Source organism: Polypterus senegalus, chromosome 7 (assembly GCF_016835505.1).
Source record: "Polypterus senegalus isolate Bchr_013 chromosome 7, ASM1683550v1, whole genome shotgun sequence".
Taxonomy (NCBI): Eukaryota; Metazoa; Chordata; class Cladistia; order Polypteriformes; family Polypteridae; genus Polypterus; species Polypterus senegalus.
Genome location: NC_053160.1, coordinates 188,792,361 through 188,810,263, shown reverse-complemented (window position 1 = coordinate 188,810,263; position 17,903 = coordinate 188,792,361). Strand labels below are relative to the sequence as shown.

Below are 17,903 nucleotides of genomic sequence, written 5' to 3'. Positions count from 1 at the left end.
GGGTAAAAATCATGAAATGACAACAAAATATTTACTCTCTTACCGATTGGAGTATTCCTGTAAAACTGAGGTCCACTGTGCTTGATGAGTATTTATAAGAGACTAAATAAATGATCCATTCATTTTAACTGACAAAGACCACGACTTTCTTGAGATTTTAGTTTATAATTTAAAAACGGAATAAGAATCTGAAAATCTAACAACATCACATTAAAGTTCGAGAAATTCTGAAAAGAATGATACCAAACATGTATACTGTATGTAGGTTTTAAAATAAGCCCGATTTAAAAGCGTGACAAAAAAACATCACATAAAATTGTTGCACAAAATCATTGCACTTTTAGGCTTAGGACTTTATATGTGTGTGTGTGTGTGTGTGTGTGTGTATAAAATTTGTCCTCACCAAATACTTTGACCATGGCGAAGGTGGTAAATAAGTGGCATTGTTAACCACCCTGAGCATGGAAATAGCTGCCTTATAAATGTAATATGTCTTCATCAGTCACTCTGAGGATGGGAAGTGTGATATATAAATAAAATGTGTAACTTGGGAAAGACGCTATATAAATAGAATTTATTCTTGTCAAGCACTTTGAGCCATTGAAAGGTGCTACATAATATACTGTAATACACGTCTTTAAGCACACTGTAACCGTCATTGCAGGAAATGTGGATAGGAAGATGAGATGAAATCATGAAGCACTTGAAGCATGGGAAAGGCACTATATAAATAAACTTTATTCTCATCAATCACTCTGAGCATGGGAAATGTGATATAAATATCATTTTACCATGGGAAAGGCAGTATATAAATGTATCATTCACTGTGATCATGGGAAGGTGATACATAAATAAAAAGCACTTTGAGCCTTAGAAAGGTGCTTTCATTAACAAAACAAAACAAGTAATGCGATGTTTCATCAGGTGGTGGGGTTGAAGGTCGACTTCCATGCATGTCTAGCAACTCTAACAATCTGGTATCAATTTTTTTTTTTGTTGTTGGATGAACGTCTTTACAGCTCAGACAAATCCTGGGGTTGGGGAAACACTGCTTGTAAGGCAGCCGGAGTAACATCATCATCGATGAACTTCACCTCATCGTCTTCTCGAATGAAACATTCAAAGGTCCTCGGATTCTGGAACGGGAAGGCTGACGGACACGCTTGGGATAAGAACAGGGCTGCCGTCTATATTCCAACCCTGGGCTGTCCTGTTGAAAGTGGGGCGCTTGGCCACTGGGTTGCGGAATTCAGGGATGTTAGGGGTGGAATTAACAGGATTCAGGTCCAGCTCTGGCAGCTTGAAAGTGATGAGCTTGGAAGCTTTATCAAATCCACCAAATGGAGTGGCAACCCTAGAGAGAAAACAAAGAACACAGATGGGATGGACGGTGATACTAGAAGCAAACAACAGTGTCTGTCTTCATATAGCGACTCTCTTATCTGTGTTCTGTAGGGTAGCAGAGTGATCGGCTCTGCTGTTTCACAGGCACAGTATGGTGTCCAAGGTTTCAAGCCCTGTGCCTGGTTGTTGCCTGTGTGGAGTGTCCCTGTGGGTACTCTGGCTTTCCAGTGGTTTAGTATGTGTAGATGTACAAGTTTGATTGTGTTATTTTATGCTATTTATTTATTACCAGCTGTGTAAGCCTGTGATGTAAAAAGCCTGGGGCCTCATGTATAACGCCGTGCGTAGAACTCGCACTATAACATGGCGTAAGCACAAAAGCCGAAATGTGCTTGCGCACAGAAAAATCCAGATGCAGGAATCTGTGCGTACTCCAACTTCCACGTTCTTCCGTTACATAAATCCCGATCAGCGTGAAAACTAACGCTTGTGCACGCGCTTTATGTCCCGCCCCAACTCCTCCCAGAATTATACCTATTTGAATATGCAAATCAATATAAATCGCCCTTAAGCGCAGCCTTCTGTGAAAAGACAATGGGAAAAGCACGGGGAAAAATATAAGAATTTCAGCGAATACCAAGTGGAGGCAAAGGAAAAACATACTATTTGTTCAAATAAACTGTGGGATAATCAACAAGAGGAAGTTGATCGAGTGACATAGCGTGTTGGAGAAACTTGAAAGCTCACATTCACAAAATCGCACAGTGCCGGAAATAAAAAAGAAGTCACATATCAAAGTCGCCGTGAAAAGGCGAGTTGTAGCCCACCATCTGAGTGTCATATGAAAGCTTATTAGGGTACAGAGAAAAAAAGGCACACGGTAGGGAAAAAGCACGAAATGTCAACTTCAATCTCGACATTTCTACTTTAATCACGTAGTTTATTTTGTCATTTAGTAGAACATCATAAACGTCATCTTAAAATCGTTTAATTAACCAGTTTCTAAAATCACATCGTAATTAAAGTAGCACATTAAATGCTTTGTTTTGTATTTGATCTTCTACTCGTATGTGCCTATGTGTGTGAATCACTACTTGCTTCTTAAACTGGCTCTCTTCCTCCAACTGGACACAGAGTCCATTACATTCGTGATATTACAGCTCTCTGAATAACTCAAATACTGAGATGTATACGTGATGTCATTAAGAGTTAAAGCACGTTATTAAACATGGGTTTTACAGCGCAGCGATTGTGCACGACCATCGATGAAATAATTTATTGCAGCAGTACTCAGGGGGGCTCTAGGTTTGTGGTGGCACTGGGCAGAGAAAGAATCGGTGGCTCCTTCCCCGCCAATGTCAGTAAGGTAGCTTATGCACGGTGGATGGCCACATCAGTTGCGGAAACTGGATAGCCGCCTCGTGCTCATGACACAAGCATTTAACTTTTGTCGAAATTTGCCGCTGCGTTTTTTGCTGTGTCGTTATTTTCTCTTTCTGTTTTATATTCAATATATATTGGCGTGGCCGCCCCAAGAGTCCATGCTTTTCTTTCCCCAAGTAACCGATCGCCACACAATCAGCTCTGTAATAGAAGTTAAGCCATCTGTAAACTTAGCGCCGATTCTTCAAAACGTTTAAGGAACATTGAAATATCTTCGTAGTACATGTTTAATTATTCTATCCTTCACGCCAGTCCCAGTGAAGAATATAGATCATTTAAATGAAGTTAAAGTTTTACCTGTATAATATAATAAACATATTTTGCTGCATTTCATCTTAAAAATGATATCGTCATCATATGTAAATACGCGCTTTATAAAGTGGCTCAGGTTGTGAGATATTATAACTGTAGTGCAAGTTTACAGTGAGGTGATTGTACTTATAAGTCCTAACAGTTCTACAAGGTGTAATTGATTGAGTGCATTTAAAGTTCTTGGGATTAAACTGTTTTGAACCGCGAGGTCCGTACAGGAAAGGCTTTGAAACGTTTTGCAGTGGCTGAGACAGCGTGTCCATGAAACTGTATACCGATAATTCTCTTTCCGATCAGCTGCTGCTGTGATTCACACTCAGATACAGTGATAGAAATACTCCGAGTCGTGCAGTGAGAGGAATATGGAAAAAGATTACTTTAATTTTTTTGAGCAGTTTATATTACAATATCAAAGTGTATATTGAAATGTATTGTAAAATATGTCAATTATTGATGTTTGTATATTGCAATATTTCCCAAAATATCTCCTTCTATAATACGCTACCGTGGCTGTTCATTTGTCAGTCCAGGATTTTAAATATCCTGTAGCTTGCAAACCGTTTCACCAATTGACTTGAAATTTGGTACACATAATACTACGTCTACTATCCGCTTTCGGGGTGATGATTTTTATTACTCTTTTTATTTTTATTATCGTAGAATCAACTCTCGGCAGCAAGGCGGCTGTGCGGCGCATCTGTATGGGCGTCATTCTCATTCCCTACCACCTTAGCTAATCATTCTTGAGGCAGATTGAAGACTTAAGTGCCAGCTTAAGTGAAAAATGAAAGAAAACGTACTAAATAATTGCACCAAAAAAAAACTAACGTAATCAGTTTTAACGCGAAAAGATGCCGACGAATGAAGTTTAGCAGCGGGCTGCTAGGGTGGAGAAAAGAAGAGCTGATCAGGAAGCAGCAAGCGCATCAACCTCTGAGAGAACGAATGATAAACCGAGACAGAGAAAGAGAGTCTGAACACTAGGAATGGTCAAGTCAAGTGTGTTCACTGCACGCCGTTACTGGTAAGCATATGTCTAATTTTAAAAACTAATAATAATAATAATATATTACAAAATACCTTTGTATATTATAAATTGTAGTTATACTGTACAATGTATTTTAGAGTTTATATTTCAGCATATCAGTTTTGAATAATGCAGTATATTTTAAAAATTGATGAACCTTGACAGTATCATCCACTTGCTATCTCATTGCTGTTTTTTATATTGAGATCTGCTCTTTTGCTGCCACAGTGTGATTTGGCCAAATTATAAACTTGTTATTTAGCCAGTATTTGATTTACCATATCTTACTTTTTGTTATGTATTTTGTTTTTCCCCATTGGACGTTGTTTGTCCTTGAGGAAGTGAGTAATGGCAGGGTGCACTTCATTTTTCCACATATGAAATTTACGTTTCTCTTCATTTAAATTATATAATGGACCTCAAAACATAAATGTGGCCTGACGTTTGATATCATTTTGTCATTTTCCAACTCGCTATATCCTAACTACAGGGTCACGGGGGTCTGCAGGAGCCACTTCCAGGAACAAATCCCCGGGCAGGGCGCCAGCCCACCGCAGGGCACACGCTAAGGACAATTTAGGATCACCAATGCACCTAACCTGCATGTCTTTGGACTGTGGGAGGAAACCCACGCAGACACGGGGAGAACATGCAAACTCCACGCAGGGAGGACCCGCGAAGTGAACCTGGGTCTCCTAACTATGAGGCGGCAGCGCTACCACTGCGCCACCATGCCTCCCGACGTTTGTTATATTAACTCTTTCAGGGCTGATGTTGACGTTTGTCAAAAGGAGGAGTTGACGATAATCGGTAATCAGCTGTAAACTGTGACAAAACCAACCGTTACATTTTTATGGCGTTATTTCAGTGCCACTATTCTGAGCGCACGTAAAAAAATATTGCAAGTGCAAGCACGTAAAAAAATATTGCAAGTGCAAGTGTTGCATTTTGAGGAGAAATTTATTTTGAGCGTACAAAAGCTGAATTTGAGTGAACAAAATTCATTGCTGCGTGCAAAAAATGTATTTCAGTGTTTGCACTTATCCATATACACACACACAATAGCACCCCCTCTCGCTCAGTTTTTTCATTTGCGCTTGCTCGCAATGTGTTGCTTGCGCTCACAACATTCTCTGCTGCGGCTCAACTCTCTGTACACCGTTATAAGTGTGCCACAAAACCAACCAATCACAGACTTGGTTTCAAAAATTCTGATTGGCTCTTACGGTCTCCAATCAGCTCGCTAGCTGCCGCATTCCGGAAACAGTCCGAAATGTATGGCGTTATTTCAGTGCCACTATTCTGAGCGCACGTAAAAAAATATTGCAAGTGCAAGTGTTGCATTTTGAGGAGAAATTTATTTTGAGCGTACAAAAGCTGAATTTGAGTGAACAAAATTCATTGCTGCGTGCAAAAAATGTATTTCAGTGTTTGCACTTATCCATATATACACACACAATAGCACCCCCTCTCGCTCAGTTTTTTCATTTGCGCTTGCTCGCAATGTGTTGCTTGCGCTCACAACATTCTCTGCTGCAAGCGCTCAACTCTCTGTACACCGTTATAAGTGTGCCACAAAACCAACCAATCACAGACTTGGTTTCAAAAATTCTGATTGGCTCTTACGGTCTCCAATCAGCTCGCTAGCTGCTGCATTCCGGAAACAGTCCGAAATGTAGCTAAATCCAGCTAAACTCAATTAAACCCCAATTTGCGGATAATATCTTTAATTATTTTATTTTAAAATATATTATTTGTTAAGACTATCGTTGGTGTAGTATAATGTAGTTGCATTATACAACCATGCCAACTGACTCTCCAAATTATATTTGAGTAGCTCTCTTTTATGTCGTCGAATACTGAACAGCAGCTGATTGAAAACCGTAAGAGCCAATCAGAATTTTTGAAACCAAGTCTGTGATTGGTTGGTTTTGTAACACTTATAACGGTGTACAGAGAGTTGAGCGCGCAGCAGAGAATGTTGTGAGCTTAGCAACACATTGCGAGCAAGCGCAAAATGAAAAACTGAGCGAGAGGAGGTGCTATTGTGTGTGTGTATATGGATAAGCGCAAACACTGAAATACATTTTTGCACGCAGCAATGAATTTTGTTCACTCAAATTCAGCTTTGTACTCAAAATAAATTTCTCTTCAAAATGCAACACTTGCACTTGCAATCTTTTTTTACGTGCGCTCAGAATAGTGGCACTGAAATAACGCCATAGAAATGTAGCTAAATCCAGCTAAACTCAATTAAACCCCAATTTGCGGATAATATCTTTAATAATTTTATTTTAAAATATATTATTTGTTAAGACTATCGTTGGTGTAGTATAATGTAGTTGCATTATACAACCATGCCAGCTAGCGAGCTGATTGGAGACCGTAAGAGCCAATCAGAATTTTTGAAACCAAGTCTGTGATTGGTTGGTTTTGTGTCACACTTATAACGGTGTACAGAGAGTTGAGCGCTCGCAGCAGAGAATGTTGTGAGCGCAAGCAACACATTGCGAGCAAGCGCAAATGAAAAAACTGAGCGAGAGGGGGTGCTATTGTGTGTGTGTATATGGATAAGCGCAAACACTGAAATACATTTTTTGCACGCAGCAATGAATTTTGTTCACTCAAATTCAGCTTTTGTACGCTCAAAATAAATTTCTCTTCAAAATGCAACACTTGCACTTGCAATCTTTTTTTTACGTGCGCTCAGAATAGTGGCATTGAAATAACGCCATACGGATTTTAGTTAAACTCTCTTTGGTAGAAGGAAAGTTAGCTTCATTGGTTTTGACCGAGATTTCCTGCACTCCCGTGGGTATCAAGGGGCAGACGATGGCAAAAATGGCACTGACATCTGGCGAGAGATCAAAGTGAACGCGTAAAGCAAAATACTCTGTGGATGACGTTTTGCCTGTTCTCTCTGAATTGGACTAAGACTTGTCGGACTCTATAATTTTGATACAAGTGATCAAAAACGAATATGAAGTTTTGCAGATTGGTCCTTAGCTAATCGTGGTGCTGAACAGGTTCATCTAGCTGACACAGCCTATGGCACTTTTCACTTGGGAGGAATGCCACTTAACAATGATAAGAGGTAGAAACCAGATTGCAATCCACTATGACCGTGACCACTGCTGCTGCCCCGTGCAGCCATGTGAACCCAGCCTGGCAGGCTTGGCAAACTGGCAGCCACAGCATGCATGCAGCAACAGACATTTTATTTTGATTTCTATGTGAAGCCATAGAATGATTTTTGGAAAAAATATTCAGCCCTCAAAGAGTTAATGTTATTATGTCCTTTATTTATAGACGCTTCTTAAACGAAGATCAAATATTGATATGTCCACATATGTTTAAAAAAGAAAACAACACGTCTTAGGGTGCAGCTACTTTTTCCACATATCTTAGGTGAAGGGCTGACTGCATTTCAGCAGCCGTTCTCGCGAGAGTCCAGAATTTACCAAAGACTCCCCAACATTACCACTCGGAGTGTTTGAGCAGCCTGCAGATGTGCAGAGCTGAGGCGCCCAGTCGTCTTATTTCTTTATCTATTATTGTAACTTTCATTTCTCACAAGGCACTAAATTAATAGATTTATTACTTTTGTAAGCCAAAGGCTGTTTTTTTTTTTTTGTCTGTCTGACTCGTCTAGCACGGAGGATCAGACACAGAAAAGACGCTTGAAAGAAATTCAAATCCTGCCAGATCTGTAGGGTTTTATCTGGGATCTCCTTTAGGGTCTGATTTGGATGAAGCAAATTCTCTTCAAGTCCAAGTTATTAACCTGACGCCAAAGGTTGGGCTGTCTGGGTCAACAGGGCATTTGCCATCCAACTCTGACACGAGTCTGTTTCAGGCTCTGATCTCAACTTGTGATGTGTATAAAGCACATCTGTCCACAGAATCCATCTCTTCCATTCCAACCTCTCCACCACCACAGGCAACATCAAAGAGCTGTCAAAGGACGTGAGGGACAAGACCTGCACAAGACTGGAATGGGCCATCAGCAAGAAGCTTGGTGAGGAGGTGCCAACTGTTGGTGCGATTATTCGGAAATGGAGGCACAGGGCCCACATGCAAACCACACAAGAGTGTGAGGGGGTTCAGGCCGAGGGCATTGAACTCTAATTTCACCTTCGCTTACCTCCTTTAGCTCTGCTGTCACTTCTTGAAGTTTTTTTTTTTTTTTTTACCTGTTAAAATTTTTGTAATCGGGTCCTTCTGGTTTTGGCTCAGGCATGGGCATTTGTGGGTTCAAGGTGCCTTGCAGGTCAGGATCATTGATGATTTCTTGCTCCCATGGTGAGTGGTAGGATTTTGGAATGGCTGTGGTGTTGAACTTCTCTGACGGTACGTCCTTCAGGGGGCCGCCATACCCTGCATTTGAGAAACATCACAGTTTAATGGAAATCGACGACTTGTCTAAAAACTGGGACTAAACAAATTGCTTTGGGATGAGGGTCATGTATATAAAACGATCAATTAGCAGATGCAATCTCTGTATACGTGACTGTGTATCTCAAACACATCCACAAATTACAGAAATAAGGAAAATAATGGGGCTGCACCCATTTAGCATATTGAGATGGGGCTTGCCTTGAAAGGCACTATATAGAACAGGGGTCGCCAAATCTGGTCTTGGAGGGCTGCAGTGGCTGCAGGTTTTCATTCTGACCCTTTTCTTACTGAGTGACCTGTAACTTCTTTTGAACTAATTTGAATTGATTTGCTCTTGAAGACTCAGACCCCTTAATTGTTTCTTTGTCCGTAATTAGCAGCCATACAATAATGAGATACAAAACAAGCCCAAAACATGACCAGCAAACTGTGTCCATCATACATCTTATCATCTACATCATGCTACACCGATCCCTCTCCCACCTGGACTGAGGCAGTGGTGCTGTAAGAATTATGTTTCTGGACTTCTCTAGCGCCTTCAACACCATCCAACCTCTGCTCCTTAGGGACAAGCTGACAGAGATGGGAGCAGATTCACACCTGGTGGCATGGATCGTGGACTATCTTACAGACAGACCTCAGTATGTGCGTCTCGGGAACTGCAGGTCTGACATTGTGGTCAGCAACACAGGAGCGCCGCAGGTGACTGGACTTTCTCTGGTCCTGTTCAGCCAACATACATTGGACTTCCAATACGACTCAGAGTCCTGCCATGTGCAAAAGTTCACTGATGACACTGCTATGGTGGGCTGCATCAGGAGTGGGCAGGAGGAGGAGTATAGGAACCTAATCAAGGACTTTGTTAAATGGTGTGACTCAAACCACCTACAACTGAACACCAGCAAAACCAAGGAGCTGGTGGTGGATTTTAGGAGGACCAGTCCCCTCATGGACCCTGTGATCATCAGAGGTGACTGTGCAGAGGGTACACACCTATAAATACCTGGGAGTGCAGCTGGATGATAAACTGGACTGGACTGCCAATACTGATGCCCTGTGCAAGAGAGGACAGAGCCAACTATACTGACTTAGAAGGCTGGCGTCCTTCAACATCTGCAATAAAATGCTGCAGATGTTCTATCAGACGGTTGTGGCGAGTGCCCTCTTCTATGTGGTGGTGTGCTGGGGAGGCAGCATAAAGAAGAGGGACGCCTCACGCCTGGACAAACTGGTGAGGAAGGCAGGCTTTATTGTGGGGATGGAGCTGGGCAATCTGAGAACCGTGGCAGAGCGACGGGCGCTGAGCAGACTCCTGTCTATCATGGAGAATCCACTGCATCCACTGAACAGGATCATCTCCAGACAGAGGAGCATCTTCAGGGACAGACTGACAGACTGAGAAGACCCCACACTATGCGACTCTTCAGTTCCACTCGGGGGGTAAACGTTAACATTATACAAAGTTATTGTCTGTTATACCTCCATTGTTATCACTCTTTAATTTAATATTGTTATTATCAGTAGGCTGCTGCTGGAGTATGGGAATTTCCCCTTGGGATTAATAAAGTATCTATCTATCTATCTATCTATCTATCTATCTATCTATCTATCTATCTATCTATCTATCTATCTATCTATCTATCTATCTATCAATCAATGAGGTTAATGCTTTGGAGTTCAAACCCTGAGGTTGTTGGTCCAAATCCGTTATGACTCTGTGTGACCCTGAGCCAATCACTTGACCTTCCTGTGCTCCCAACTGAAAAACCAAAACCAAATGTAACCAAATTTTGCGAGTCGCCGTGAATAAAGGCGTCAGCTCAATGTATATATCTATCATGTAGTACCTTTTCAGTCAAGACCAGTGCCCCCGCTCCCATTTAATGATTTGGCTGAAATTCTTTAGAGATATGGAAAAGTTTTCCTTCCTTTGGTCGCTTGTTGTCTGCTCTCACTTGACCTCCCCCTCAACTCATTCTTTGGCATGACAGGCGCTGAGGGGATTGGCGTCGTTAAGTAAATCGTAAACATGGCAGGGATAAACAGGATGAGGGGCTCTTCCTGTCTGCACACTTGGGGAAACAGTTTTTCATTTCTTTAGGGATGCTCGATATTCCTATGCACACTTGTGCAGACATTCATCTTTGTCTCACTGTCATTTGTGTAAACAGCCTTGAAGGGGTGACAAGAATAATGGCGGCTAGAAAAGATATGAGTCTGATGAAAATGCAGTCCTCCAAAGCACTGACAGACACGAGAGGAAATAATGAGACTTCTCGAGATGAAGTTATGGAAACAATTTATATCCTTAATTGAGCTCACTTAAGGGTCTGTGAATATCATCAGTAAACGGACACCGAGGGTCACCCATACTCCTCATTAGCGAATAATGAGTCAGTCGAATCACATGTGTTACTACCACAGTCATCAGACCTAACAGTAATGGACTAGCTGAGGCCGTGGGAGGGCATAGCCTGTCTGGGCAGCATTGGTTGCAAGAAGAGCAGCAAAACAATACTAAAATGTCCAATAAAAAAAAAAAAACAGGTTATCATTACATATACACTGATTAGCAACAATATCTATCTATCTATCTATCTATCTATCTATCTATCTATCTATCATATAGTACCTTTCACATCTATCTATTATATAGTGCCTTTCACATCTATCTATCTATCTATCTATCTATCTATCTATCTATTATATAGTGCCTTTCACATCTATCTATCTATCTATCTATCTATCTATCTATCTATCTATCTATCTATTATATAGTGCCTTTCACATCTATCTATCTATCTATCTATCTATCTATCTATCTATCTATCTATCTATCATATAGCGCCTTTCACATCTGTCTATATATCTATCTATTACAGGGGTCCTCGGGACGCAGTTCCGTTCCTATGACAGTGATGTAACCCTAATTCTAAACACACCCTAGTCTAAGTCACTTACCTATCCTAACATATTTAAAAAACCATAATCTAGAAAATAAAAACACAACTTAGCCACAGAAAAAGGAAAAGGACATAAATATACTGTACTGTAGTAACAAAAAAAAAAGAGTGTAAAAAAAAAAAAATCCTTACCTTTATTCCTTCTCACGTCTTAATTTTTAAAAGTTTTTATGTTAGTGAGCGTTGTAAACTCGAGACGTTGTATGTCGAGACGTTGTAACCCGAGGACCCCCTGTATATAGTCCCTTTCATATCTATCTGTCTATCTATCTATCTATCTATCTATCTATTATATAGTGCCTTTCATATCTATCTATCTATCTATCTATCTATCTATCTATCTATCTATCTATCTATCTATCTATCTATCTATCATTTAAAGCACCTGCCTCATATTGTGTACGTCTCCCACTGACTTGTCGAATCATAGATTCCATAAGACCACCAGAGCTGTTCTGTGTTATTTGTCACCAAGATGTTAGCAGCAGATCCTTTAAGTCTTGTAAGTTTCAAGGTGGGGCCTTCATTTATCGGACTCTTTTTTTTTTTTTTGGCCAGCATATCCCACAGATGTTCATTCAAATTGAGATCTGAGGAATTCATAGGCCAAGTCAACCCCTTAAACTCTTTGTCGTGTTCCTCAAACCGTCACTGAATAAAGTTTGAAGTGGGGTACGGCACGTTATCCTACCTGGAGCGATGGTCTCTGGATTTGGTGGGGTCCTCGGGTCTGGTGTGTTTGGAGGAGTTTTGGGTGCCAGGCCTCCATCCACACCACCCAGTTCTCCTTTGCTGTGTTCACTGATATCGCTCTTCTGTGTCTGGAGAGGCATGCAGTTCTACAAACCAAACAAGGGAAACAAAAAACAGACATCTTAACGACTCGATAGTGTAGTGACAGCCATCAGGAAAGTGAAAAATAAAAATGTGAATACGCGGGGAATTGGTCACCAAAAACAGAAGGGAACCAAGAAGACGGCTTGTGGTGTCGTAAAGGCCCAAAATGCCCTGTCATTAGTCTGGGGATGGAGCAAATCGTAAAGAGTCTACTCCTTCCACCTGAACCCAAAGTGGTCTGTGTGGTCACCCACCTACCTACGTGCCCATCTATAAAAAATACTTAAAAAAGGCAGAAATAATGAGAGAAAGCAGAAGGAGAAATAAATGACTAATAAACAGAAGTGAGATAAAAGACAGAGCCTGGGTCTACAAAAAGATCAAAGGTACTTTGACATTTCCGTGTAATGTTCTGAAGTGACGGTGACCGTTGCTGCCCCCTCCTCCAAAAAGTAAGGACCTACAATGCTAAATTTTGCAACGGTGCACCAAACTGTAACCCTCCTCACTGTGCGGGGGTTTCTAATGAAGTTTATGAGGGTTGGTTTCAACCCAAAAGTGAAATTTCTGCTCATTCACGCAACCATTCAAATGGAAATGTGCCTCGACGCTGATGTCACAGGACGATGGCATCTCGATGAACGGTTTGTTGGCTCACAACTCTCCATGGGCTCTCCCAGCCTCTCTCAGTGAGTTCCTGTGCTACCATTATTTTGTATGGATGGAAATTAAGGTCCTCATGCAAAATCAAAGACGTGCTGGAACGTCTAGGGGACTGCAAAATGGACGCCCTTACAGGTTGGATGTTTTCAGGCGTTTGTACAGTCCGAGGACGGCCTGGAGATTTTCTGTTCAATGTTGTACCCGTCTGTCTAAATCGGAGGAATGCTGAAGTGCGTTTGGAAGGCATGTTGCGTAGTGATGATGGATTTGTTGTTTTTGAAGAACACTTCGACAGTGAAAACACCGGACCAAGACATGTGGCCGATTGAAAGCTACAAGGGACCGCCTATCAAAGGACCACCACACCTCAGCTACCTCTACCTTGGGAAATGTGGTACTTCATTTTGGCTCAACCTGTGTAGAGTATAGGGTGGCACAGTAGCCCGGTGGTTGGCACTTCTACTTCATGGATCTACCGTCTTGGGTTCAAAGATCCCCTTCAGTTCGAAGATTGTCTTCAGAAAATGTAGACTTGCACTGTTGCAACAAAGAGACTGAGGAAATCCTAAAGATTCACTTTCAAGGTTTGATTATTTTTAAAATAAGTATTTGTCTTTGAAATTGACGATTATAATTAAGTTAGTGATGTGTGCTGCTTTGCGTATTTTATTTATACATTTATTGTTGAAGTTGAAGCAGTAACAAGACATACAGTGCATCCGGAAAGTATTCACAGCGCATCACTTTTTCCACATTTTGTTATGTTACAGCCTTATTACAAAATGGATTAAATTCATTTTGTTCCTCAGAATTCTGCACACAACACCCCATAATGACAACGTGAAAAAAGTTTACTTGAGATTTTTGCAAATTTATTAAAAATACAAAAACTGAGAAATCACGTGTACATAAGTATTCACAGCCTTTTCCATGAAGCTCCAAATTGAGCTCAGGTGCATCCTGTTTCCCCTGATCATCCTTGAGATGTTTCTGCAGCTTCATTGGAGTCCACCTGTGGTCAATTCAGTTGATGTGACATGATTTGAAAGGCACACACCTGTCTATAGAAGGTCCCACAGTTGACAGTTCATGTCAGAGCACAAACCAAGCATGAAGTCAAAGGAATTGTCTGTAGACCCCTAAGACAGGATTGTCTCGAGGCACAAATCTGGGGAAGGTTACAGAAACATGTCTGCTGCTTTGAAGGTCCCAATGAGCACAGTGGCCTCCATCATCCGTAAGTTGAAGAAGTTCGAAACCACCAGGACTCTTCCTAGAGCTGGCCGGCCATCTAAACTGAGCAGTCGGGGGAGAAGGGCCTTAGTCAGGGAGGTGACCAAGAACCCGATGGTCACTCTGTCAGAGCTCCAGAGGTCCTCTATGAAGAGAGGAGAACCTTCCAGAAGGACAACCATCTCTGCAGCAATCCACCAATCAGGCCTGTATGGTAGAGTGGCCAGATGGAAGCCACTCCTTAGTAAAAGGCACATGGAAGCCCACCTGGAGTTTACCAAATGGCACCTGAAGGACTCTCAGACCATGAGAAACAAAATTCTCTGGTCTGATGAGACAAAGATTGAACTCTTTGGTGTGAATGCCAGGCATCACGTTTGGAGGAACCCGGGCACCGCTCATCACCAGGCCAGTACCATCCCTACAGTGAAGCATGGTGGTGACAGCATCAGGAACTGGGAGACTAGTCAGGATAAAGGGAAAGATGACTGCAGCAACGTACAGAGACATCCTGGATGAAAACCTGCTCCAGAGCACTCTTGACCTCAGACTTGGCCGACGGTTCATCTTTCAGCAAGACAACGACCCTAAGCACACAGCCAAGACATCAAAGGAGTGACTTCAGGACAACTCTGTGAATGTCCTTGAGTGGCCCAGACTTGAATCCGATTGAACATCTCTGGAGATCTTAAAATGGCTGTGCACCGACGCTTCCCATCCAACCTGATGGAGCTTGAGAGGTTCTGCCAAGAGGAATGGGCGACACTGGCCAAGGATAGGTGTGCCAAGCTTGTGGCATCAGATTCAAAAAGACTTGAGGCTGGAATTGCTGCCAAAGGTGCATCGACAAAGTATTGAGCAAAGGCTGTGAATACTTATGGACATGGGATTTCTTAGTTTGTTTATTTTTAATAAATTTGCAAAAACCTCCTGTAAAGTTTTTTCACGTTGTCATTGTGGGGTGTTGTGTGTAGAATTCTGAGGAAAAAAATGAATTTAATCCATTTTGGAATAAGGCTGTAACATAACAAAATGTGGAAAAAGTGATGCGCTGTGAATACTTTCCGGATGCACTGTACTAATGTAGTGGATAAAGGGAGTGGTGGGGGGAGGTCGGGGACCCCAAGAAAGTTCCGTTCAGGGCCCCAGTTTGGTTTTGGGTGGCGCTGACTGTAGACTGAAGCTCCTGAAATCGCCATAATGCCCTTGAGGTCTTAAAAGACTGCAGGCAGTGGGTTTACCTTTTTTAAGCCAGCATACTTACACTCATTTGGATGTTGGCTTCGTTCTGCAAGTTCTCAAAGGTGTACTTTTCTGAACGCCGCTGGCGCATCTTGAAGAGCCGGGAGCCTCTGTTGGAGAGCAGCGACAGCTCCTCAAACATGATGTCTCTAGGGACGCTGATCTTTTTCCCCAGGTCCATGGTGTCTGATTCTTAAAACAAACAAAAAATAATAAGAAATCCATCAGTAAATGAAATAAGAACACCAATGAAAAGAAGCCAGCCACCCTGAGTGTGCGATGCACATTAACACAATGGTCTCAAACTCCAGTCCTGGTGGGCCGCAGTGGTGCAGGTTTTCATTCTAACCCGTTTCTTAATCAGTGACCAGTTTTTGCTGCTAATTAACTTCTTTTGAATTCATTGTAATTGACTTGCTCTTGAAGACTCTGACCCCTTAATTCAGTGGTCTCAAACTCCAGTCCTGGAGGGCCGCAGTGGCTGCAGGTTTTCATTCTAACCATCTTCTTAAATAGTGACCAGGTTTTGCTGCTAATTACTTCTTTTAATTAACTTGACTCAGGCCCTTTAGTTGTTTCTTTTTCCTTAATTAGCAGCCAAACAATAATGAGACACAAAACAAGCCGCCACATCACACAATATCTGAAAATAAAGAACGGTGAAGGTCTCCATAAGGTTGATCTCTGAACTCGCCAAAACACTTTGATGATGTTCTTATGAAAAATAGAAAATCAACAGTTTTGGAAATGTCAGCTGTGGCAGAACGAGAGCAACAACAAGCCGTGGAATTAAATAACGAGTTTAATTAACAGCAAGAATTTTCTTCTTATTAAGAAACTGGTTGGAGTTTGGCTCGTTTCATGTCTCATTTCTGTTTGGCTGCATTTCAATGAGGAAACTAATCAATTCACAGGACTGAATCCTTCTAACAGGGTTATTAAAATGTGAATTAGCAGTGAAAAGAGGTTACTGATTAGGAAAAGGGTTAGAATAAAAACCTGCAGCCGCTGCGGCCCTCCAGGCCTGGAGTTTGAGACCACTGAATTAATGGGTCAGAGTCTTCAAGAGCAAGTCAATTACAATGAATTCAAAAGAAGTTAATTAGCAGCAAAAACTGGTCACTGATTAAGAAACGGGTTAGAATGAAAACCTGCAGCCATTGCGGCCCTCTAGGCCTGGAGTTTGACACCCATGCCTTAATTGTTTCTTTTTCCTTAATTAGCAGTCAAACTATAACGGGACATAAAATGAGCCAAAACAGGACCAGCAAACTGTGACCATCACACAATATGTGAAAATAAAGAAAGGTGAGGGTCTCAGGAATGCTGATCTGCTCAGGTCCCCGGTGCTCTTAGAAAAGAGAAAATCAACAATTTTGGAAATGTCTGCCATTGCACAATTAAAGCACTAACAAGCCATGGAATTAAAGAACGGGTTTAGAGTTGGTGCTTGTATTCTGAAGTCTGCAGAGATGTCAGAGGTTGAGGAAATTCTAAGAAGGATCCAGTCTCATAAGGGAGTGGTTGGAACTATTGTTGTAAATGCTCAAGGGACACCAGTTAGGACAACGCTAGACAAACTCCACCACACTCCAATATGCTGCACTTTTGTGTCAGATCACAATACTGGCCAGAGCAGGGGTCTGCAACACGTCGCTCGTGAGCTACCGGTAGCTCGCCAAAGGGTAAATGAATCCTACATCAATATGAAAACTTTATTAGATTAATTGATAGATTGATTAGATTAGACGATGTTTCCAAAAAATCATATCACGATCCTTTTAACACAAAATCACGATCCACAATCTGAATTGCACTCATATCTTTTCAATGTGGCAGACACTTAAGAGAATATCTGGACTCAAACTCACCAAGACCTAAGTAACACGTTATTTTAAATATCAAACAAAGTTGAATTCAATTGTTCTCTCGTTCGCTAGTTAAGCGGAGTTAAAGAACTCGGCGTCTGATTAAGCAACTGATTGGAGTGAAATTGGTTGAAGTTTGAGGCCCCGATTCAGTTGGTCTTCTATTGGCCCACTCGCTTCACGTTTCATTTCTTTTCGGTTGCCGAAAAAATTCAGAGGAACAAATCTTTAAAACACAAGTCCATTAAAATGAACGGAAAAGAAGTTGACACTGGTCTACAAAAAATTATTTTTTGTTTGCTACTGGGAACTTCAGAGCAGCTCTTTTGCACGGATTTCATATAAATTAAGCTAGTATGTCAGGTTTTCGAAATACTCATCATTTTGTCACTTTTGAATATCAATATAATATATCAACATGATATCTGGAGTTTGGACTCTGTCCCACCAAAATTGTTTTGATGTGTTTATTCTGAAAACAAACCAGAGACACGTTAAAGTATACAGTAATCCCTCGCTATATCGCGCTCAGGTCCGTCGCGACAAGGCAGGCAAACCAAGCAATTGGGGCCC

At 41.5% G+C, this 17,903-nt stretch overlaps 1 protein-coding gene across 1 annotated transcript in view; it reads right to left on the bottom strand.

Annotated features, from left to right (window-relative positions):
• Window positions 1-715: 715 nt before the first annotated feature.
• Window positions 716-17,903, bottom strand: part of LOC120533082 (myozenin-2-like) — a 45,149-nt gene continuing 27,961 nt past the window's right edge. Inside the window, exons 3-6 of the mRNA XM_039759737.1 lie at window positions 15,485-15,654; window positions 12,179-12,326; window positions 8,320-8,503; window positions 716-1,354 (exon numbers count right to left, since the gene is read on the bottom strand). Of these exons, the coding sequence (XP_039615671.1) occupies window positions 1,120-1,354; window positions 8,320-8,503; window positions 12,179-12,326; window positions 15,485-15,654 (737 nt within the window). The 3' untranslated portion in view covers window positions 716-1,119. The remainder of the gene's footprint in view (window positions 1,355-8,319; window positions 8,504-12,178; window positions 12,327-15,484; window positions 15,655-17,903) is intronic.